Source organism: Trichoderma citrinoviride, assembly GCF_003025115.1.
Source record: "Trichoderma citrinoviride strain TUCIM 6016 unplaced genomic scaffold BBK36scaffold_21, whole genome shotgun sequence".
Classification (NCBI taxonomy): domain Eukaryota; kingdom Fungi; phylum Ascomycota; class Sordariomycetes; order Hypocreales; family Hypocreaceae; genus Trichoderma; species Trichoderma citrinoviride.
The window spans coordinates 221,990-239,154 of record NW_020194729.1 but is presented as its reverse complement, the minus strand read 5'-3'; the positions used below and the strand labels follow the sequence as shown (position 1 = coordinate 239,154).

The following is a 17,165-nucleotide window of genomic DNA, read 5'->3' as shown; positions in this document are numbered from 1 at the left end:
TAGTAATAATAAAGTAAAAGACTTTAATTAAGGCTAAATAAGCTATAATAATATAAATATTTTTTATTATATAGTTTATTCTTTATAGCTAGTTTTTTTATATTATAAAGCATGCCTTTACTATAAGGTCTTTATTAATAAAATACTTTTTATTATATATTTATTTATTATTAAGAATAATAATATTTTTTAATAAATTAATTAATAACTAGGTCTTTTTTTTTAAAAGATTATTATATTATTTTTTTATAATTAAAAACTATTTAATTTTATAATTAGGCTTTTTTTTTAATATTATACTAATTCTTTAAGATATTTATACTTTTATTTAACTATTATTAAACTTTTAAAGTAATAAAAATTATAAGGTTTAGCTATTTTTTAATAACTTAATCTTATTTATATAATTTAATAATTTTAATTATTATTATAGCTTTTTTTCCTTTACTTTTATATAATACTTTATAATTAATATAAAGAAGTCTTTATAAAAGGTGCTTTTATTACTTTATATTTATATTAATTAACTAGCTTATTTTAACTTATTAAGCAGAATTAATTATAATCTTAGTTAATAGTATAAGACTTTAAAAGGTAAGGATAATAATATTAATAGCTTAAAGTTTAAAGGCAGCTATAGCTATATAAATAACTTTAGGCTTAATTAAATAATAGTTATATAAGTTATAGTATTCTTAATTAGCTAAAGGTATATTTTTTTATATCTTATATTAAAAGGTAAGTTTTAAAGTTTAAAAATACCTTCTTTTATTAAATTAGTCTTAAAGTTATTATTAAAGAATATTATTAATATTATTATTAGCCTTAAAATATATAAAATTATTAATATTAGCTTTTTAATTAGCTTTTAAGATTTTTTAAATAGTAATAAGTCTTAGATTTATAATATATTATTATTATTTAGCTACTTAGCTAATTATTATCTAGCTACCTTTTTTAATCTTAAAGTTAATAAAAACTACTTTATATTTTATAATAAGTTTATTAGCAGTAGCTTTATTATTAGTTTTTTAAAATTATATATTTTATAATTTAATAACTTTATTTTTATTTTTTAAATAAACTTTATATAATAATTATAAAGACCTTCTAGTTTAATAAAAAATCCTTTAGTAGCTTTAGGCTATATTTTTATACTTTTAACTTTTTAATTATTATTCTTTTTAATATATACTATATATTCTTAAATTTTAATATATTTAATATTATAATTATAATTAACTTAAATAATATTAAATATCTTTTTTAATAAAAAGATTTTTTTTTTATTTAATAAGGTTAAAAGTATATTATAAGTATAAATAGCAGCTTTTATATATAATAGCTATAGTATTTTTAATAATTTAACTTTAAGGTAAGTTACTTTAGCTAAGTTTATAAAGGTTTTATTAATATATTTAATTATACTATTTTATTTAAAAGTATAAGCTATTAAGGTTTTTAAAATAAAGCTATTTTTATAAAATTAATTTTAAATATTATTACTTAAAAATTTAGCTATATTATTAAAGGCTATAACTTATATTTTATAGCTATTATTAAAGATTTTTATTTATTTTTTCTAGTTATATAGCTTTTTTATAGTATTTTTATAAAAAGTAATAAGAATTAGCTATTAATACTTAATATAAGTATTAATATTATAAAGTAAGATTTTAAATCTTTTATAGCTAATAAGTATATAAAAAATAGTATTTTAAAAAATATACTAAAAGAACTTTATAAGCTTTATTAATAATATATAGCTAATAATAGCCTTAAATTTAGCTAAATAATAAGCCTTATAATAAAAATCTACTAATATTATTATATTTACTTAAATCCTTAAGTAATAGTAAGCTTTTAGCACTTAGTCTTTATTAATATAGCCTAGTCTTTTATATATAAGGCTAAATTTTATATTTTTAATAAAGGCTTTATTAAATAATATAATAAAGTTATAGTATTTATTAATTAATAGTAAAAGAGTTTTAAAAATAATAATATTATACTTTTAAAAAACTTTAATAATAAAAATAACTTAATTATCTTTTTAAAAAACTAGTTAATTATTAATAAAGTTATAAAAGATATTTTTATATTTAAAAGTCCTTAAACTAAATATATTTACTATTATTAAAAGTAAGTATATAATATTTTTTAATATTAAGTCTTTATTATTAAGTAGTAGGATTATTATTATACTTATACTTTTAGTTTTTAAAATACTGCTATTAAAGGTAAATATTATATTAGTATTATTAATTATTTAAATAAAAATAAACTACTTTAGGTTATTAAAGTAGTAAAGGTTATAGCTTAAGTTAATTATAATATTATTATAACTAATACTATAGTTTATAAAAATAAAATTAAAGTTATAGCTTAATCCTTTATAATATATAATCTTAATAATATTATTATTATTATCTTTAATTAACTTTATAATAGCTAGGGTATTAAATATAATAGTTATACTTAAAAATAATTAACTAGCTTTTATAATATTAGCATTTTTTTTAAAAGGTTATTATTTTTTAATAAACTTATTCTTTTTTTAAGTATTTTCTTATTAAAAAAAGCCTTAATAGCCTTAGCTAAAGCTAAGATAAAAGCCTTATTAAAAGTCCTTAAAGTTTTTAAAATAAAGTTTAAAATAAAGTTATTAATATTACTTTAGCTTATAAGGTTTATAATAGTCTTTAATAATATAATTATATTTTAGCTTTTTAGTCTTTAAGTTATTTTTAATAAAAGCCTTATTTTTATTATTATTATTAAATAATAAAGTCTACTTAAAAGTATTAAAGTTCTTTTTATTATAGGCTTTTTTATTAGCTTATAAGTATAAGAACTTAATAAGTTTATTTTTATTAATCTCCTTACCTTAATAAAAGTTAATAATCTAAAGCTTATATTAGCTTTTATTTATATATTTAAGGCTAATTAAAGCTATAGTTATAAACTAAGCTTTAAGTATATTAAAATACTTATATTAAATTTTTATTTAAGCTTTTATTAAAGCTAATATATAAGCTTTAAGTATTATAAATTAGCTTTAATCTAGTTTATTAAATTCCTAGATTATTATAAAGGCTTCTTTAGCTAAAGCTTTAAAAATAATAGTCTTTATTATAATAAGTAAATCTTTTATTATAAAGTTATTATTATTAAAGCCTTTATAATTTAGCTTTATTTAAATCTAAGTAAATAAGCTATTAATAATAAATCCTATAGCTATTATATTTTTTTATTTTTATATTATAATCCTCTTAATAATAATAATAATAAGGTTTTTAAAATTAGCTAAGTTAACTTTAATACCTTTAATAATATTTTAAATTCTTATTAATAATATATTAATCTTAAGCTTTTAATACTATATATTCTAGTTATTAAGACCTTTTAAAGGAGTTATAAAAAAGAAGAAGTTAGCTTTAAGACTACTAAGGGCCTTATTAAATATATTATTAGCTATTAAACTTTATATATTCTATATATTTATAATAGTGCTATTAAATTATACTATTATAGTATTTCTTAAAGAAGGATTATCTTATAAAGAGTTATCTTATAAAGAGTTATCTTATAAAGGATTAAAGAATAAAGATCTTAATAATCTAGTTATTATTTATAATAAAAGTTATAAAAAATAAAGAGACTATTAAGGTTTAAAAGGTTAAAAAAAGTTAATAAAAAAAGGTTATAAAATAATAATAAAAAAATAATAATAAATAGCATTAATAAATGCATTTAAAATAAGGTAATAATAATTATTAAAAAAGTTATAAAATAATAATAAAATTAAGTAATTTAGTAATAAAAGCTAAGGGCTTATAACTTATTAAACCTTAAACTAGGGAAAACTCTAGTATTATAAAATAGCTAGAGCTACTAAGGCTATTTAGAAAAAAGGAAAATAAATAAATAGACTTCCTGCTGGCGTTATAGGCTATTAGTCCTGATATCTAGATCACGTGCTAGGGCACGTGTGACATGAACAAACACTATCAGCACAGCGTCACAGTTCTATACTTTGGTCACCCTCTTGAACCTCGTCGAAGGCGGAATTGGGCTCAAAATCAGGCAGATTCTGATCTGGAAACACTTTCTGCACTTTCCTGGCAAGATCCTGCGCCCGTGTGCCCTCGACCTGTCGGAAAGTCGTGCTCGCCCAGTGCTTGTGAGCGAGTTTCTCTTCGTCCCCGGTGAGCGGCGGCAGATGGTTGAGAGAGATGCACTGCATCTTTGCGTTCCAGGCGAAGTCGAAGAGCAGGGGGAACGAGTAGCGGGGAGGCGAGCCGGGAGCTGGGCGCTACACGCGGTGTGGGCGTGAGCGGAAGCGACCGTGTGTGGTTTGGTCAAACATGTACCTGAAGACCAGGCGAGTCGACCTGTAGAATAATCAGATAGCCAAAGTCCGTGTATTCGCCTTTTCCAAAGGTTTGCTTTGGGTGATCCGCTTCCATAGCTTCATTTGACGGAGTGTACTTGAAGCAGCGGAACAAGACTATTTGAGGGCCTTGTTTTCGACTAGGGGGAGGTTGAAGAATTGCTTGGCTGGGTCTAGGAGGACTGTTTGCTGACTTTGCGTCATAGGTGGGTTGGTCAGTAGGAAGAAGCCCCATGTTGAGGCTGCGTTGTACACGCCTTGAACGACCTCGCGGCCCTCCGGAGAGGAAGGATCGGAGAGATAAGGAGCCAGAATGATCTCCTGGATAGAGGAAGTCATTGTTGACGGCCGTTGCAAAAGCGTCGTATCTACTCTCTGTATCAGGATCGAGAACTCCGGGGTATAAGAAGTGTGTGGTAAGCTCGAGTAGGATCCATAATGCTAGTCTCACTGTCTGCTGGTAGCATATATAACCTATTTGCATGTGTGCAACTCAGAAATCGTGGCGGATAGCACACGATCTCTTGGGTAACCAGCCATGGTCCTGTTCACTCTTGGCCACCGGCAGCATAGGCTTCATGTGTTACGGTAAAGTGAGACCACTACACCGCTATTCGATGCCAAGCCGGCATGTTGCGAATTCTAACACAGTCGATAGTACACCCTGCATAAGAGACGTCGTTGGAGAAGATCGATCATGAGTTACAATCAGTTGAAGGAGATATCTCCATACAATGCCCCCGAAACCCACCGGAAGATGTTAGCAAGTCACCCACTTGAGAGGACAGCAACAAGGCAAGCAAAAAAAAGAAAAGAAAGACATAAAAAAGGGCAAAAACATACAACAGCCGGTGTTCGCTGGTGGTCACCCACCCAACTACTAATCTGCCGGTTAGAGGCTTATCTATGGGGGAGCAGACGGGACCCCGAGTTCTCCTCTACCTATGGTCGTATGTGCTAGGTTTTAGTGCTGTTTGACTTATAATGATAACATGGCTGTTTGGAGCTCGGAAGCGGACTCGAAGGTGAATACCCTCAACATTCTATCAATCATCTATCTTAACGTCTTAGGCCGGCCTCTCTTACGCTCCTCGGGCGCTCCTTGCAATTCCTTTCCATGCAGTTCAGTAGATAAATGCAACCATTCTTATACAGTTTGGTGAGAGTTGTATTAGAGGCAGACTTCTACCCTATCCTCTTTAGGGAGCTCTGAGATGAAAATACAGTCTCCAATACTATTTCATGAGCGTACTTGTGCCTGAGAAGCAATGTACTTCTCTTGACGTGATCAATCCTCTTCAATTGTCTTGTTGCGCTCTGCCAATGACGGCTTACTTCAGTCAATTCAGGGTCACAAGACGTTCATATAAAAGTCTTGATCGACATGAGAAGCTAGTACACGAGCGCAGGTAGCCCATCACTCAGCGCACGCGAAGGTGCTGAAGATAGAATTAGTAATATGCGACGAGGAATGTGGTCGATGAGGGATTGCATTGATTTGCTAGCTGATAATAAACGAATGACATTTTACATTTCTCCATCTCTTGACGATACCTATTGACCTTTGCTTATGACAGGCTTGCAGCATGGCTCAGCATAATTGAAGTACTTTAAGTCTCATATGGCTGCATAAAGGTGTTGTTGCGAATGGCCTGAGCAAAGTCGGGAATGTGAGTGCTGTGGCACCACGGCTTGAGCTTCTCTTCGCGATCAATGGTGTCCGCAAAGCACCCGAGCCACCCCAGACGAGGGTAAGCCTTCATCACATCCATGAGAGTGTCGGTGTGAATGATTTCCGTAATGTTCTTCAGGTACGGGTGGTCGCTAACGTTGTCATAAATTGTGGCCAACTGGATGACTTGACCGAGAAACGTGATGTTTCCGACCGTGCCGAGGTCCTGATGACGGATAATGGTCTCAGCGATGGCTTCGGCCTGGTCCTTGGAGGCTCCCAGCTCCAGGAGGAGGTTGAGGGCCTTGAAGCCTCCGTAGAACTCGAACGACATGTGTGTGGCAGCCAAGTTTTCCTCGGCGGTGCCGATGTCGTGAAGGAGGGAGGTCAGGGCGAGAGTGGAGGGCGAGAAGGTCTCTGCATGCTCAGGGAATTGTTGTTTGATGATAGCGCTTGCTGTACAATGTTAGTTATATACTGTGCTCAAGTTGTTGGAAGATGCATACAGAAATAAAAGACCCTCATGCTGTGATTGAAAGTTTGGACAGGCAGTTTTTCTTTGGCATAGTTCTGGACCTTGGCAACGATAGGATCGTCATCCGGGAACTTGATGTCGGCGACGAGGAGTGGCCCCGGGCGGTTCTTGAAGGGTTCACCACCGAACAGCTTGCTTGGATCCAGGGGGACAGAGGTCCAGCCGTTCTGTTTGATTTCATTTGCCGACATATTGATGGGCTGACGAGTCGATATGTTAGCGACAGCGTATTGATTTAGAAATATCAGATAAAATGCTGATGAAAGGTATAGGAGGAAATTCATGTCGGCGTTGTAGTGGTGATGAGGGTTGGACGGGATGACGTAAGCAGAGGCTCACCTCGAGGCGGCGAGGCTTCAGGTTGAGGTTGAGAAATCAGGCAGAGACTTGGAGGTGGTATAAGAGGGGAGACGAGGTGGTAGAGAAGGGAGTTCTGCTTTTTTTTGGTTGGAAATTCTTGGAACTGATAATGGATTGAGGGTTGGTGAAGATTGCTGAGAATGCTGATGAATTCTGGATTGGAAAGATTCTGTCAGAAAGCCAGAATTGTCGCGACTTAAATACAACTTTGCTCTGAAAGTGAATGCCTGAAACGACGGCCTGACGGCATCACAGGTTTCCTAATCGGGTAATCTGGTGGCGGGGCAGAGTTGAGTATAATGGCCGTCGGCGATATGGGGGAGGGTAAGGGGGAGGTAAGCAAAAGCCGAAATCGGGACCTGAATGGCTGATCAGATGTTCACGTTTCTGGATTTGGTATGTACGAGCGATTGGGGTTTGTGTGAAGACAAAGTTGTGAACTTACGAGGTGTACGTGAGTTATGCTCATTGTTCTTGTATACTTGCCTTGACTGAGAAAGACCGGCATGACTGGCCTATGAGACGAGCCATTCAATGTGTGAAAACGTACAGTAGTAAGCAGTTGCATAGGTATGTAGCCCACCGACACTGGACAAAACACAGTGTCGAATACGGAATACGGTAACCCTTTGCAGTCTACCAGTTGAGTGCTTGCTAGGCAGAGGACTGTATGAGACCTAAGGTAGGTATCCTGCGATAATTTCTTGTACTCTGTCGCCATTCGCGTCTACACCGACTCATCAGCATGTATTTCGGTGACTGAATCTACGCAACGAATGCCATGAAGATTGCTTGTTATCACCTTGACTGCGAACGCGTCACATGATGAAGTAAATGGGTTCAACTCGCGGTGTTACTAACTCCATTTGCCTAGACTCCAGCCTGGGGTGCATGATTTCCCCATCTGTTTCCCCAGCTTTCGTGTACTAGCCGTGTCATCACTTCACGCCATATTCCTCCCTTTTACCACTCGAAAAGATGCATTCTAGGGTGCTTCATGATTAGCTAAAGCGATATATGATTCATCAATTTGTCAGGCCTGCTCTCTCTCCGGGATGACGATATGAACGCAGTCTCTCCACGACGCTCTGGGCCAACTAGGCGCTACAACAGGTCGCGATGCGGATGCTTGACCTGCAAGTGAGTCCTGTCTTAGGGCAACTTCTACGATCTTTATAACACTCAGTGCACTGCTAACACACCTATCTTTGCGAACGAACCAGGCGCCGCAAAGTAAAGTGCGATGAACAGCGGCCAAGGTGCTCCCATTGCGAGCGTCTGAATCTAGAGTGCAAATGGCGACCGCATCACGCTGCTGCGTTAGCAAAGCCGCGACAGGACACCAATGGCGAGAGCGCCACATCGTCGAGTCATCAGCTGGCTCTATCGCCGTCTACTGACCCATCACCAACCGCATCGGGGCTGCGGACGCTGCAGGCTATGGACGAGGTGTTTGACTATGCGAGCTTCATGTGGGATCCCAGCAGTAGTCTTTGGCAGCAAGAGAGCCCTGACATGGCGACCAGCCTTGCAATGCCCGCGAATGAGGTGGTAAGTGTCCTTCAGTTCGGCTGCTAACGCTGGTGCATCTGCTATTCAAGACGATTTATCCATTTCTCGTCTCCTCAGGAAGCAAGGCTGAAGAGAGGGAAAGTTGTTGACGGCCTCTTAGGAATTCAGTTCGTATGCACACAATCATGCGGATCATCTCATCATGACTCCGTTCCAAGACGCTGAGGCGATTCAGAACAACGGAGACCAAAATTTAGATCAAACTAACTCTACTTCAAGCGAGAGACTCATGGAGTTCTTTGCTAAATCTGCCACTCCGCCAATCCTTGCTGGGGTTGAGTCCCAGAGGAAATGGTTCTCCATTCGTCAAGGCCTCGTCGCAATGTCAAAGAGTTCTCGCGTCCTGCGCTGCGCCATATTGGCATTCTCAAATACTCTGATATGTCGGAGTAACCCGTCGTCGACCTTTGACGACCAAAGCCATTACCACGAAGCGACCATGGAAGTGGAAGCCCAGGGCCACGACTCTCTCACTGGACATAGTCTAGCACGCGAATGCCTGCTCGCCGCCTTATTCTTCTTGAGCTATGTTGAAATCATTGAATCCAGGCTCGATACGGCTCATCGATACCTGAAACAAGCGTACAATATTCTTCAAAAGGGGGATAAAGCCTCGTTCTCCCATGTCGAGAAGCAAGTCCTTCTTTGGATTCGGCTGTTGGATGCTCGCGCGGTGTCGGCCGGGGGCGAGGGGCTGTTCCTATCTCAAGACGATGGAATTGAACTCGTAGAGGCCTCGCCTGCGAGTTTCGACGCCGAGACGGATGAGACTTCGAGGAGCCCCGACGCTGCCAGCGATGATGTCGAGGACGTCCTGTTTCAAGTCCTCTATCAACCCGGCATCGTCTTTTTCCAAAAGGTGCAGAGCTTCATGGGTCGCATCTCTAAGATTGATCCTTGGCATCGGTCAAGAGGCACCGTGGAAGACGAGATCGAAGTCATGAATATTGGCGCCTCCATTGCCACGGATCTGCGAACGTTGTATGACCAGCGGCCGCCGCTGATGGACTACGCCGTTGCGGGCAAGCTGTCGGAGCCTCACATATCAGCAAACTTGGCATTCACCATCACCAGAGCATTCCGCACGTACTTGTCCAATTATTACGCCAGCAAAGTGCATCTCCATCGCGTCGCGTACAAACACCTCCCCCTGACCAAGGAGGCGACCGATGCGCTTGGGCAGATTCGCAAGCTGGCGCATCAGATTTCATCGGACCTGGCTCCTGAGGATTCGCTACCGGTGAACATGCTCTGGCCGCTGCTGATGCTAGGCGTGGAGGAGCAGGATCCGGAGGAGAGGGCGTGGATTCGAGCCCAGATTGTGCGGATGGAGGGTGTTGCTGGGAATGCGAGGATCACGGCGCGGGTCTTGGAGGAGGTGCAGGCTCGTCAGGAGGCGTCCAAGGCTCGGGCGGATATTCGATCTGTGATGCATGCGGTCTTTAATTCCTGCTTTGCCATCTTGTGATTTCATCGCTACCAAGTTGGCAATGGTGGTGGCTCGTCGGGTCGGCAATGTCGGGAATAGCCTCTCGTCGGCAACGGCTTCTCCACGCCCATCGCTTCGAGTTGGATTGGTGTGAGGCGCTTCGATGGACGATTTATTGGATGCTGAGCAAAGGAGATCCAATCTGACTCCATCTGGGGACAGAATGGACTCTCGGGTTCCTCAATTGATGCGTGTATACATTCCTCTCATATCGTCTTTCATGAAGCGGTATATAAGGCATTGAATAGCATCTCCAGCATTAAAAGACAGCTCATTCAGGCTTCACGGTTCTATTCCCTTCCAATTAATACCTTCATTCTTCTTTGGCCCGCTCTTATACAACCATGGGCTCGTCACAGCAAGCAGCCAGGGCATTTCCGCCTGGCATCCATGTGCCCAGTCTCACCTGGTTCACCAACGGCGCCTCTCAAGAAGTAGACTGGGAGTTACAAGAGAGACACTTGACCTTCCTCATTGGCTCCGGTCTTCATGGCAGTAAGGGCATACCCATACATCTAACGATCAAATGTTAGCAGCTAATGCGGACGACGTCCAGTTGTCATCGCGGGCACCAACGGCGAAGCCGTGACGTTGACTCAAGATGAAAAGCTTAAGCTCATCACCATGACACGCCGCGTTGCTACTCGAGCTGGAAGACCGGACATCCCCATCACTGTTGGATGCTCTGGGCAGTGCACACGAGATGTCATTGCAGAAACGAAACTGGCCAAAGAAGCGGGCGCAGATTTCGTGCTGATGCTTGTGCCTAGCTATTTTCATTTTGCAATGACCAAGGACAGTATCGTCGCATTCTTCGAAGAAGTATGAAACAGTCTTCATCTAAACCAACTGACATGGGAGGCAAATGCTAACGGCAAAGTTCGCGACAGGCAGCCGATGCGAGCCCGGTTCCTGTCGTGATATACAACTATCCTACTGTTGTCGCCGGACTCGATGTCGACTCGGAAATGCTCGATCGCTTGGCCAAGCATCCGAACATTGTCGGTGTGAAGCTCACATGTGGCGGCATTGCCAAGGTTTCCCGGATTGCTGCCTCATATACTCCAGACAAATTTAGTGCCCTTGCTGGTCAGAGCGACTGGCTGGTGCCGGCTTTATCTGTCGGAGGTACTGGTACCATTACTGGTGTAGCGAACCTCTATCCCAAGGTGAGACTGGTGAAGATTCGTTGGTTGTTTGAGCTTGTCAGAAGGTACTGAGGCTAACGATTTCCTGCGCTTACGAAAGACATGTATACAAATCTACAAACTCTTTGTTGCAGGAAAGGTGAAGGAGGCTACAGCACTGCAGCTTGAGCTCGCAAAGACAGAATGGGGCTTCGCCAAAGGCGGCATTAACGGGACGAAATGGGTAGTGGCGAAGCTGCGAGGCTATCCAGAGGAGAGCTGTCACTGCCGTCGGCCGTATCCCAGGTTTGACAACGTTGCGCAGCAGGAATGGATCGTTGGAGTGGTCGGAGTCCTGAAAGAGACGGAGAAGAGCATTCCGCTGGAGACTTTATGATGGCGAACAGGCGCGGACAAGGTTTGTAGAAAGGTCTTGTAGAAGGCGTGTTCATAAAGAGAGAAGGCATTCGCAACTTTGACCGTACGCTGGCACTATTGAACTACCTAGGTCACCGCAGTAATTGTTGATGATACTGGCTTTGGTCTCACTCTTGCTCTGTTCTCCCTTGTGAGCCAATGCAAACATGATATGGCAGGCTACCTTACCTTACCTTTCCCACGACCCATAGCCTACCTTGTCAGGTATGTTACTTGGACTGGTTAATGACATCTCGCTACCGAACTTGGAGCACAGCTGATCTCAATAGTCATAGACTCACTCTCACTCTATGTGGCCAACGATTCCATGAACAAACCCCAAGGTCATGTCGACTCACGGAGGAAGCCGATCGGCTCGGATGTCGGGTACGTCGCTTAGCTACTATTTCCATCACCCACTTTCCACCCACATTGGCCTCATCTTCGCCACTTCTCTTTCCATAGCGCTGCGCCACCAGCCATAAACCGTCGGCAAACCACGTAGGCCTCTTGTTCTAAGACAAAGAAGGCTTGAATAACCCCAGCCTTTGCCGACAGAATTTGTAAAGGCACTCGTGACTCGACGGAGAGACGATGTTCTCGTTTCCTTCGAAGGGCTGATCTTCCGTTCTTCGTGTGCCTCCGCATTTCCCCCGCACGACGCCACTCGCCAAAAGCTGGGGTATCGCGTAAACGGTTCGACAGGGACAATCCCCCGGATATTCTCTGCTAGTTGGCGAAGACCCCACCATCTTTCTCGCCAGATCCGATGGTACGAAGGTGAACAGCATGAGAGACAGACCGCAAGACTTTCATATATCATAGGCGGTTTCCAGTTGTCGTTTGTCTCTGCTGGCTTCTAGATGGCCTCGAGATCTACTATTGCACAGATTTCATATCAACTGCGGAACGAAAGGCCTGCCATCATTATTCACCATGGGCGGATTTCGCGCGGTTGAAGATAGACCGACGCCGAAGGAGGTGTACAACTGGCGCCTATACCTCGAAACCGCCATCATCGCTACCGGTTCTCTGCTGTGAGTCCTCTGCCTCTTGTTGAAAGTCAAATGAGATCTTGTTCTAATGCTCGAGTAAATCAGCTTTGGCTATGATGGAGCCTTCATCGGGACGACGATTGCTCGTGCCAGCTTCAAGAGAGACTTTCACATTTCGCCAGCGGATGCCAACAGCATCTCGAGCAATATCACCTCTGCGTTCCAGGCCGGTGCCTTTTTCGGTGCCATTTTCTGCTTCTTCAGTAGGTCTCAAGAAGACTTTGAACCATACATGGGCGTAGAATGCTGACTTTGGAAAAACAGTCACGGAAAAGGTCGGCCGAAAGTGGGCGCTCTTCATCTCCAACGTCGTCTTCCTCGTTGGCGCAGTCATAATGACAGCAGCGACCCATTCTCTGTCTAACATCTGTAAGTCTGGTCATATTTCATCCAAGTTCTATGCCTTTGTATGTCCATTCCAGGCTGACTTTGGATGTAAAGATGCTGGTCGAGTCCTTACCGGCCTTGCTTGTGGCGGCATTACTGCGACTGTTCCGAGTTACATCGCAGAGCTCTCCATTCCTTCGATTCGCGGAATCCTCACCGGCCTTTTCGAAATCGCCTACCAGCTCGGCTCGGTGATTGGCTTCTGGATCAACTACGGCATCAATCAGACCATGGATGTAAATTCCACAGCCTCGTGGCGTATCCCCATGGCTATCCAAATTGTGCCATGCGGCATGCTACTTATTGGAGGTGTCATGCTTCATGAAAGTCCGCTATGGCTTTTTAGGAAAGATAGGGTTGAAGACGGAACCAAGGCGCTGGAGGAAATTCGACGCATCCCTCGAGATCACGAGTGTAAGTGGCCTTGACATAAATGGGAAGAAGCCAGCTAACTCGAGGAGGGCGCAGACCTGCAACAGGACGTAGAGATGATTCGAGGTCGAATTTTGGAAGAAAACAACATTGCGAGCAGATACGGCACAGGGTCGTGGGCACTGTTTCGTGGAGCTCTATATGAGCTGTCGCGAAAGGGCATGCGGAATCGCATCATCTTGGTCTTTTGCTCCTTTGCCCTGCAAAACATGTCTGGGGCTGCAGGTAAGGCATGAAACTCGTGAAAGATGCTCTCTAGCTTACCAATACCGAATACAGCCATCAACTACTATTCGCCCACACTCTTTGCCTCCCTTGGAATCCAGGATGTCTCCCTATACACTGGCATCTACGGTCTTGTCAAGGCGGTTGCCTCGATTATTTTCTACGTGTTCTTGATCGATATATGGGGTCGTCGGCATCCCACTATCCTCTCCTCTATTGCCTGCTCCATTTGTCTTTGGATCATTGGCGCATACGTCAAGATCGGACATCCGGCGGACATTATTAAAGCCGGACAGGAGCTTTCGCCGTCCACCGCGGCGGGGGGCAAAGCCGCAACCGGCATGATTATGATATACTCCGTCTTGTAAGCCAACCCAAGCAAAAAGCCCGATGCCTTCCAGACCCCTGCTAACCCAACTCGTTTCTATGTAGCTGGTCATTTGGCCTGAACGGCATTCCATGGATCGTCGCGGCCGAAATCTTTCCGGGGGCTCTGCGTAATTTTTCCGGAACATGGGCAGCTCTCTGCCAATGGTGAGCATACTTTTGACTCACCGTACATGGCCGCAGCTAACCTATGATCACAAAATGCAGGCTCACCCAGTTTGTCATTACCAAGGCTCTGCCGTACATTTTCAGCTCTCTTGGCTACGGCACCTGGTTCTTCTTTGCTTCCTGGATGCTCCTAGCCACTGTTTGGGCCTTTTTCTTTCTTCCTGAAACAAAGGGCAAGACTTTGGATGAGATTGACGTTATCTTGTACGTACAACTCGTCGTGATGAATCTGTGTCTATGGCTGCTAATTGTTTACCACAGTGGATACACCGAGGACAGAAGGGAATTCTTCCCGGGCCAATCCCACGGCGAAGTTGTCAAAGAGGATGCGGAGGTATTCACCAAGGACTAATGTTGATTTGTTTCACTGTATCTTTTATTCTGCTCTAATTTGTAGAATATAATCTCGTTGCTCTCGTCGTATGTACGCCTGTCGAAGACTGACGAGACCTCTCATCCTGATGCAGGCTGTAGCCATTCGGTGGCTGAGCTAAGTTGCACTCTTGAACATCAAGATGCATCTTACTTCTGCCCAGATGACGATAGTTTATTGAGAGCTAGAACGCCCAGCTGTGTGAATCCGCCGATCGGGTGAGATGAATGACATACGAATATCCAGTCGGTACGGCCCGCTCTTAGTCCTGTGAGGGATCAACACAGTCTAAGGTATTGTATTGGGATGAGCACATTTGCTAATACAAAAATTCTTCGGAGAGTGAAACGATTCCCTGAAGGTAGACGAGTGACGGGCATGTACTAACCACATCACCCCTCCGCACGCCGATTAGTCGAAAGAGAGTTGCAAATTCGTGACTCTTACTCCTACGGTGCTCTGTTCAAACGGCATGCATGATGGAGTTATTAGACCGCATGAAGTGACGCTCGTTTTGCAAAGGATTCAACTTGTTTCAGCTCATCTTGTCGGATGCCAGTGATCGTCAGGTACCGAAGCTGTGCAGATTCCACCAAGGATGATCAGTGGAGTTTGCATAGAAGGATGAGTTTGGACGTGAAAATCCGGAAGATCGTCCCGAAAATTTTGGACCTGGAATATTGGAGCACATTGGTCTGTCGATTAGGCTACAGCACAATCACATGCAACTGTTCCACTGTGACAGGGTGCATATTAGAAACCGGGCAGTCGTTGTGACGGTTGGGGATGAAGCAACGCAGCCCGGAAGAACATGCCCATCATCGCAATCGCAAGCGAGGATGCATTGCCGAGAGCCATACAGGGAAGCTGCATGAACCCGCATAGCCCGTGAAGTTCATTCATCTCGGTGCCAAAAAAGAAGAAGAAACAATCCTCTGCTGCCGTTCGGCCCTATTGCGTAGATAAGATTCCCGACACTGCACTATCAATCGAACAAGGGGGGAGGCTGCTCCACACCGTCAGCTTACCCAACATCAAATAGGAAGTTACCAGTGGACGAAACGATTCATGCTCACGACGACAGTGTGTGAGTGTTTTGTACCTGGATTGGCCAGTATGGACGCCCAGTTAGCCGCGCTTCTTGATTATTATTCGAGTACGCTACGTTTGCCCCACGGATTTCGTTCACACTGGCAGGACATTGCAGGGACTTGGCAGGGGTTGAATACACGTTTAGCTACTCGTGTAGTGTAAGTCCTTTTACGGCTCACGACTCAGGTTTTGAGTCTTGCCATGAGATTAGATGATCAAAAGAGGCAGCTGGTTGCAGCAAGAATGTTTCACAGCCCATCTACACTACAGACATCCGACTTCGATGCTGTGTGTATCAATCAATTCACAATGAGATCTCAAAAGTTTCGTAGAAAGTAATGTATTTACGTTTGTCCTAGATATAGACATGACCCTCTAGGTAAGGATTTCAAAGAGCCACAAGGGCAAATATAGACAAGTGAATCGAAACCGGAGAAGCAGATTCATCATGCTTCACCTTCATTCCTCACATCTCAACATGTTCCTCCTTTTTGTATTTGGAGCTCCTCCAGATCTCTCTCATCAAGAGAAAGAGCTTAGAAGACCTCACCCATCATGCGGCGAGCGATGTCGCTGACGTAGCAGGGAACGCCGAAGCCACCGGCAGCAGTACTGAGGTCGTTCTGGTCGACGCTGCCGGAGTTGTACTCGCGCAGAGCAGGGTAGATGGAAGACTCGCTCCACTGGTTGCCCCAGTCCTCCAAGTTGCCCTTGAAGTGCTGGGTACCGCCGTTGATCATGGCAGAGGTGTCCTCCTATAGGGCGTGTTAGAGAGATATCGCCATCGCAGAACAGTTTTAACAGAGTTGCGTATATCAAAGTGGCTACATACCTGGGGCAGGCCGTTCTGGCCCTGGAAAGAGGGGCAGCCCTCGCACTGCATGAGACCGCAGTCGTCGCCACCGGTGCACTGGACACCGACGTAACCGCTGGACTCCTGGAGGATGATGGCGAGGATGACACGCTCGTCAACACCGATGGTGGCGGCGGCGTTGCTGATGGCGACGTTGATACGGCCGACATCGTCCCAGGTGGAACCGGCGTTGACCATGGACTGCTCGTAGTCGCCAAAGACAGTGGTCCAGGGAAGCCACTGGCTCATGGAGGGGAAGTTCTGCCAAGGACCGTTGTAGGTGCAGCCGGCGCGGGACTCGAGAGGGAAGGCCAGGGCGGAGGGGAGAGCGGCCAGAGCGGCGACCAGCATCGTCTTGAAAGCCATTGTGTTTGATGGAGGAGGTTGGATGGTTGGATTGGTGAGGGCTGCTTTGGTTGGTCCTGGTTCTGAACTGAGTTGTCTGAGTTGAACTGGTGAAGAAGAAGTGTCGATCATGAACGGACTTGGCCTCTTTATACCTCTTTCCTCACGATGGTGTTTTCACCTCTGCTCAAAAGGGAAGCTCGAAATAGTGCAACCATCAATACTATTCGGCCTCTCACCTACAAGGCTCCCGGAGGGCGTCTGCTCAAAACACCCTGATAGA

The 17,165-nt window shown here is 42.4% G+C and overlaps 6 protein-coding genes across 6 annotated transcripts; 3 read left to right on the top strand and 3 right to left on the bottom strand.

The window, feature by feature from the left end:
* Positions 1 to 4,021: 4,021 nt before the first annotated feature.
* BBK36DRAFT_1145363 (hypothetical protein) lies at positions 4,022 to 4,732 on the bottom strand (the record flags this gene model as incomplete). Its single annotated transcript, XM_024893749.1, has 3 exons — positions 4,022 to 4,315; positions 4,374 to 4,510; positions 4,588 to 4,732. The coding sequence occupies 3 exons, from the start codon at positions 4,730 to 4,732 to the stop codon at positions 4,022 to 4,024; spliced, it is 576 nt and encodes a 191-aa protein (XP_024745214.1).
* Positions 4,733 to 6,003: 1,271 nt separating this feature from the next.
* On the bottom strand, positions 6,004 to 6,791 carry BBK36DRAFT_1145362 (cyanamide hydratase; the record flags this gene model as incomplete). The annotated part of the gene is made up of 2 exons (XM_024893748.1): positions 6,004 to 6,521; positions 6,572 to 6,791. 2 exons carry the CDS (start codon positions 6,789 to 6,791, stop codon positions 6,004 to 6,006), a joined length of 738 nt encoding a protein of 245 aa, XP_024745213.1.
* Positions 6,792 to 8,023: 1,232 nt separating this feature from the next.
* BBK36DRAFT_1173130 (hypothetical protein) lies at positions 8,024 to 10,000 on the top strand (the record flags this gene model as incomplete). Its single annotated transcript, XM_024895834.1, has 3 exons — positions 8,024 to 8,100; positions 8,184 to 8,511; positions 8,708 to 10,000. The coding sequence occupies 3 exons, from the start codon at positions 8,024 to 8,026 to the stop codon at positions 9,998 to 10,000; spliced, it is 1,698 nt and encodes a 565-aa protein (XP_024745212.1).
* A 365-nt stretch (positions 10,001 to 10,365) lies between these two features.
* BBK36DRAFT_1130665 (aldolase) lies at positions 10,366 to 11,545 on the top strand (the record flags this gene model as incomplete). The annotated part of the gene is made up of 4 exons (XM_024891865.1): positions 10,366 to 10,516; positions 10,578 to 10,843; positions 10,912 to 11,190; positions 11,270 to 11,545. The coding sequence occupies 4 exons, from the start codon at positions 10,366 to 10,368 to the stop codon at positions 11,543 to 11,545; spliced, it is 972 nt and encodes a 323-aa protein (XP_024745211.1).
* Positions 11,546 to 12,501: 956 nt separating this feature from the next.
* Positions 12,502 to 14,571, top strand: BBK36DRAFT_1130722 (general substrate transporter; the record flags this gene model as incomplete). The annotated part of the gene is made up of 8 exons (XM_024891871.1): positions 12,502 to 12,602; positions 12,666 to 12,823; positions 12,885 to 12,989; positions 13,062 to 13,421; positions 13,476 to 13,664; positions 13,719 to 14,028; positions 14,097 to 14,198; positions 14,259 to 14,571. 8 exons carry the CDS (start codon positions 12,502 to 12,504, stop codon positions 14,569 to 14,571), a joined length of 1,638 nt encoding a protein of 545 aa, XP_024745210.1.
* Positions 14,572 to 16,220: 1,649 nt separating this feature from the next.
* On the bottom strand, positions 16,221 to 16,903 carry BBK36DRAFT_152836 (hypothetical protein; the record flags this gene model as incomplete). The annotated part of the gene is made up of 2 exons (XM_024897605.1): positions 16,221 to 16,439; positions 16,517 to 16,903. The coding sequence occupies 2 exons, from the start codon at positions 16,901 to 16,903 to the stop codon at positions 16,221 to 16,223; spliced, it is 606 nt and encodes a 201-aa protein (XP_024745209.1).
* Between the last annotated feature and the right edge of the window lie 262 nt (positions 16,904 to 17,165).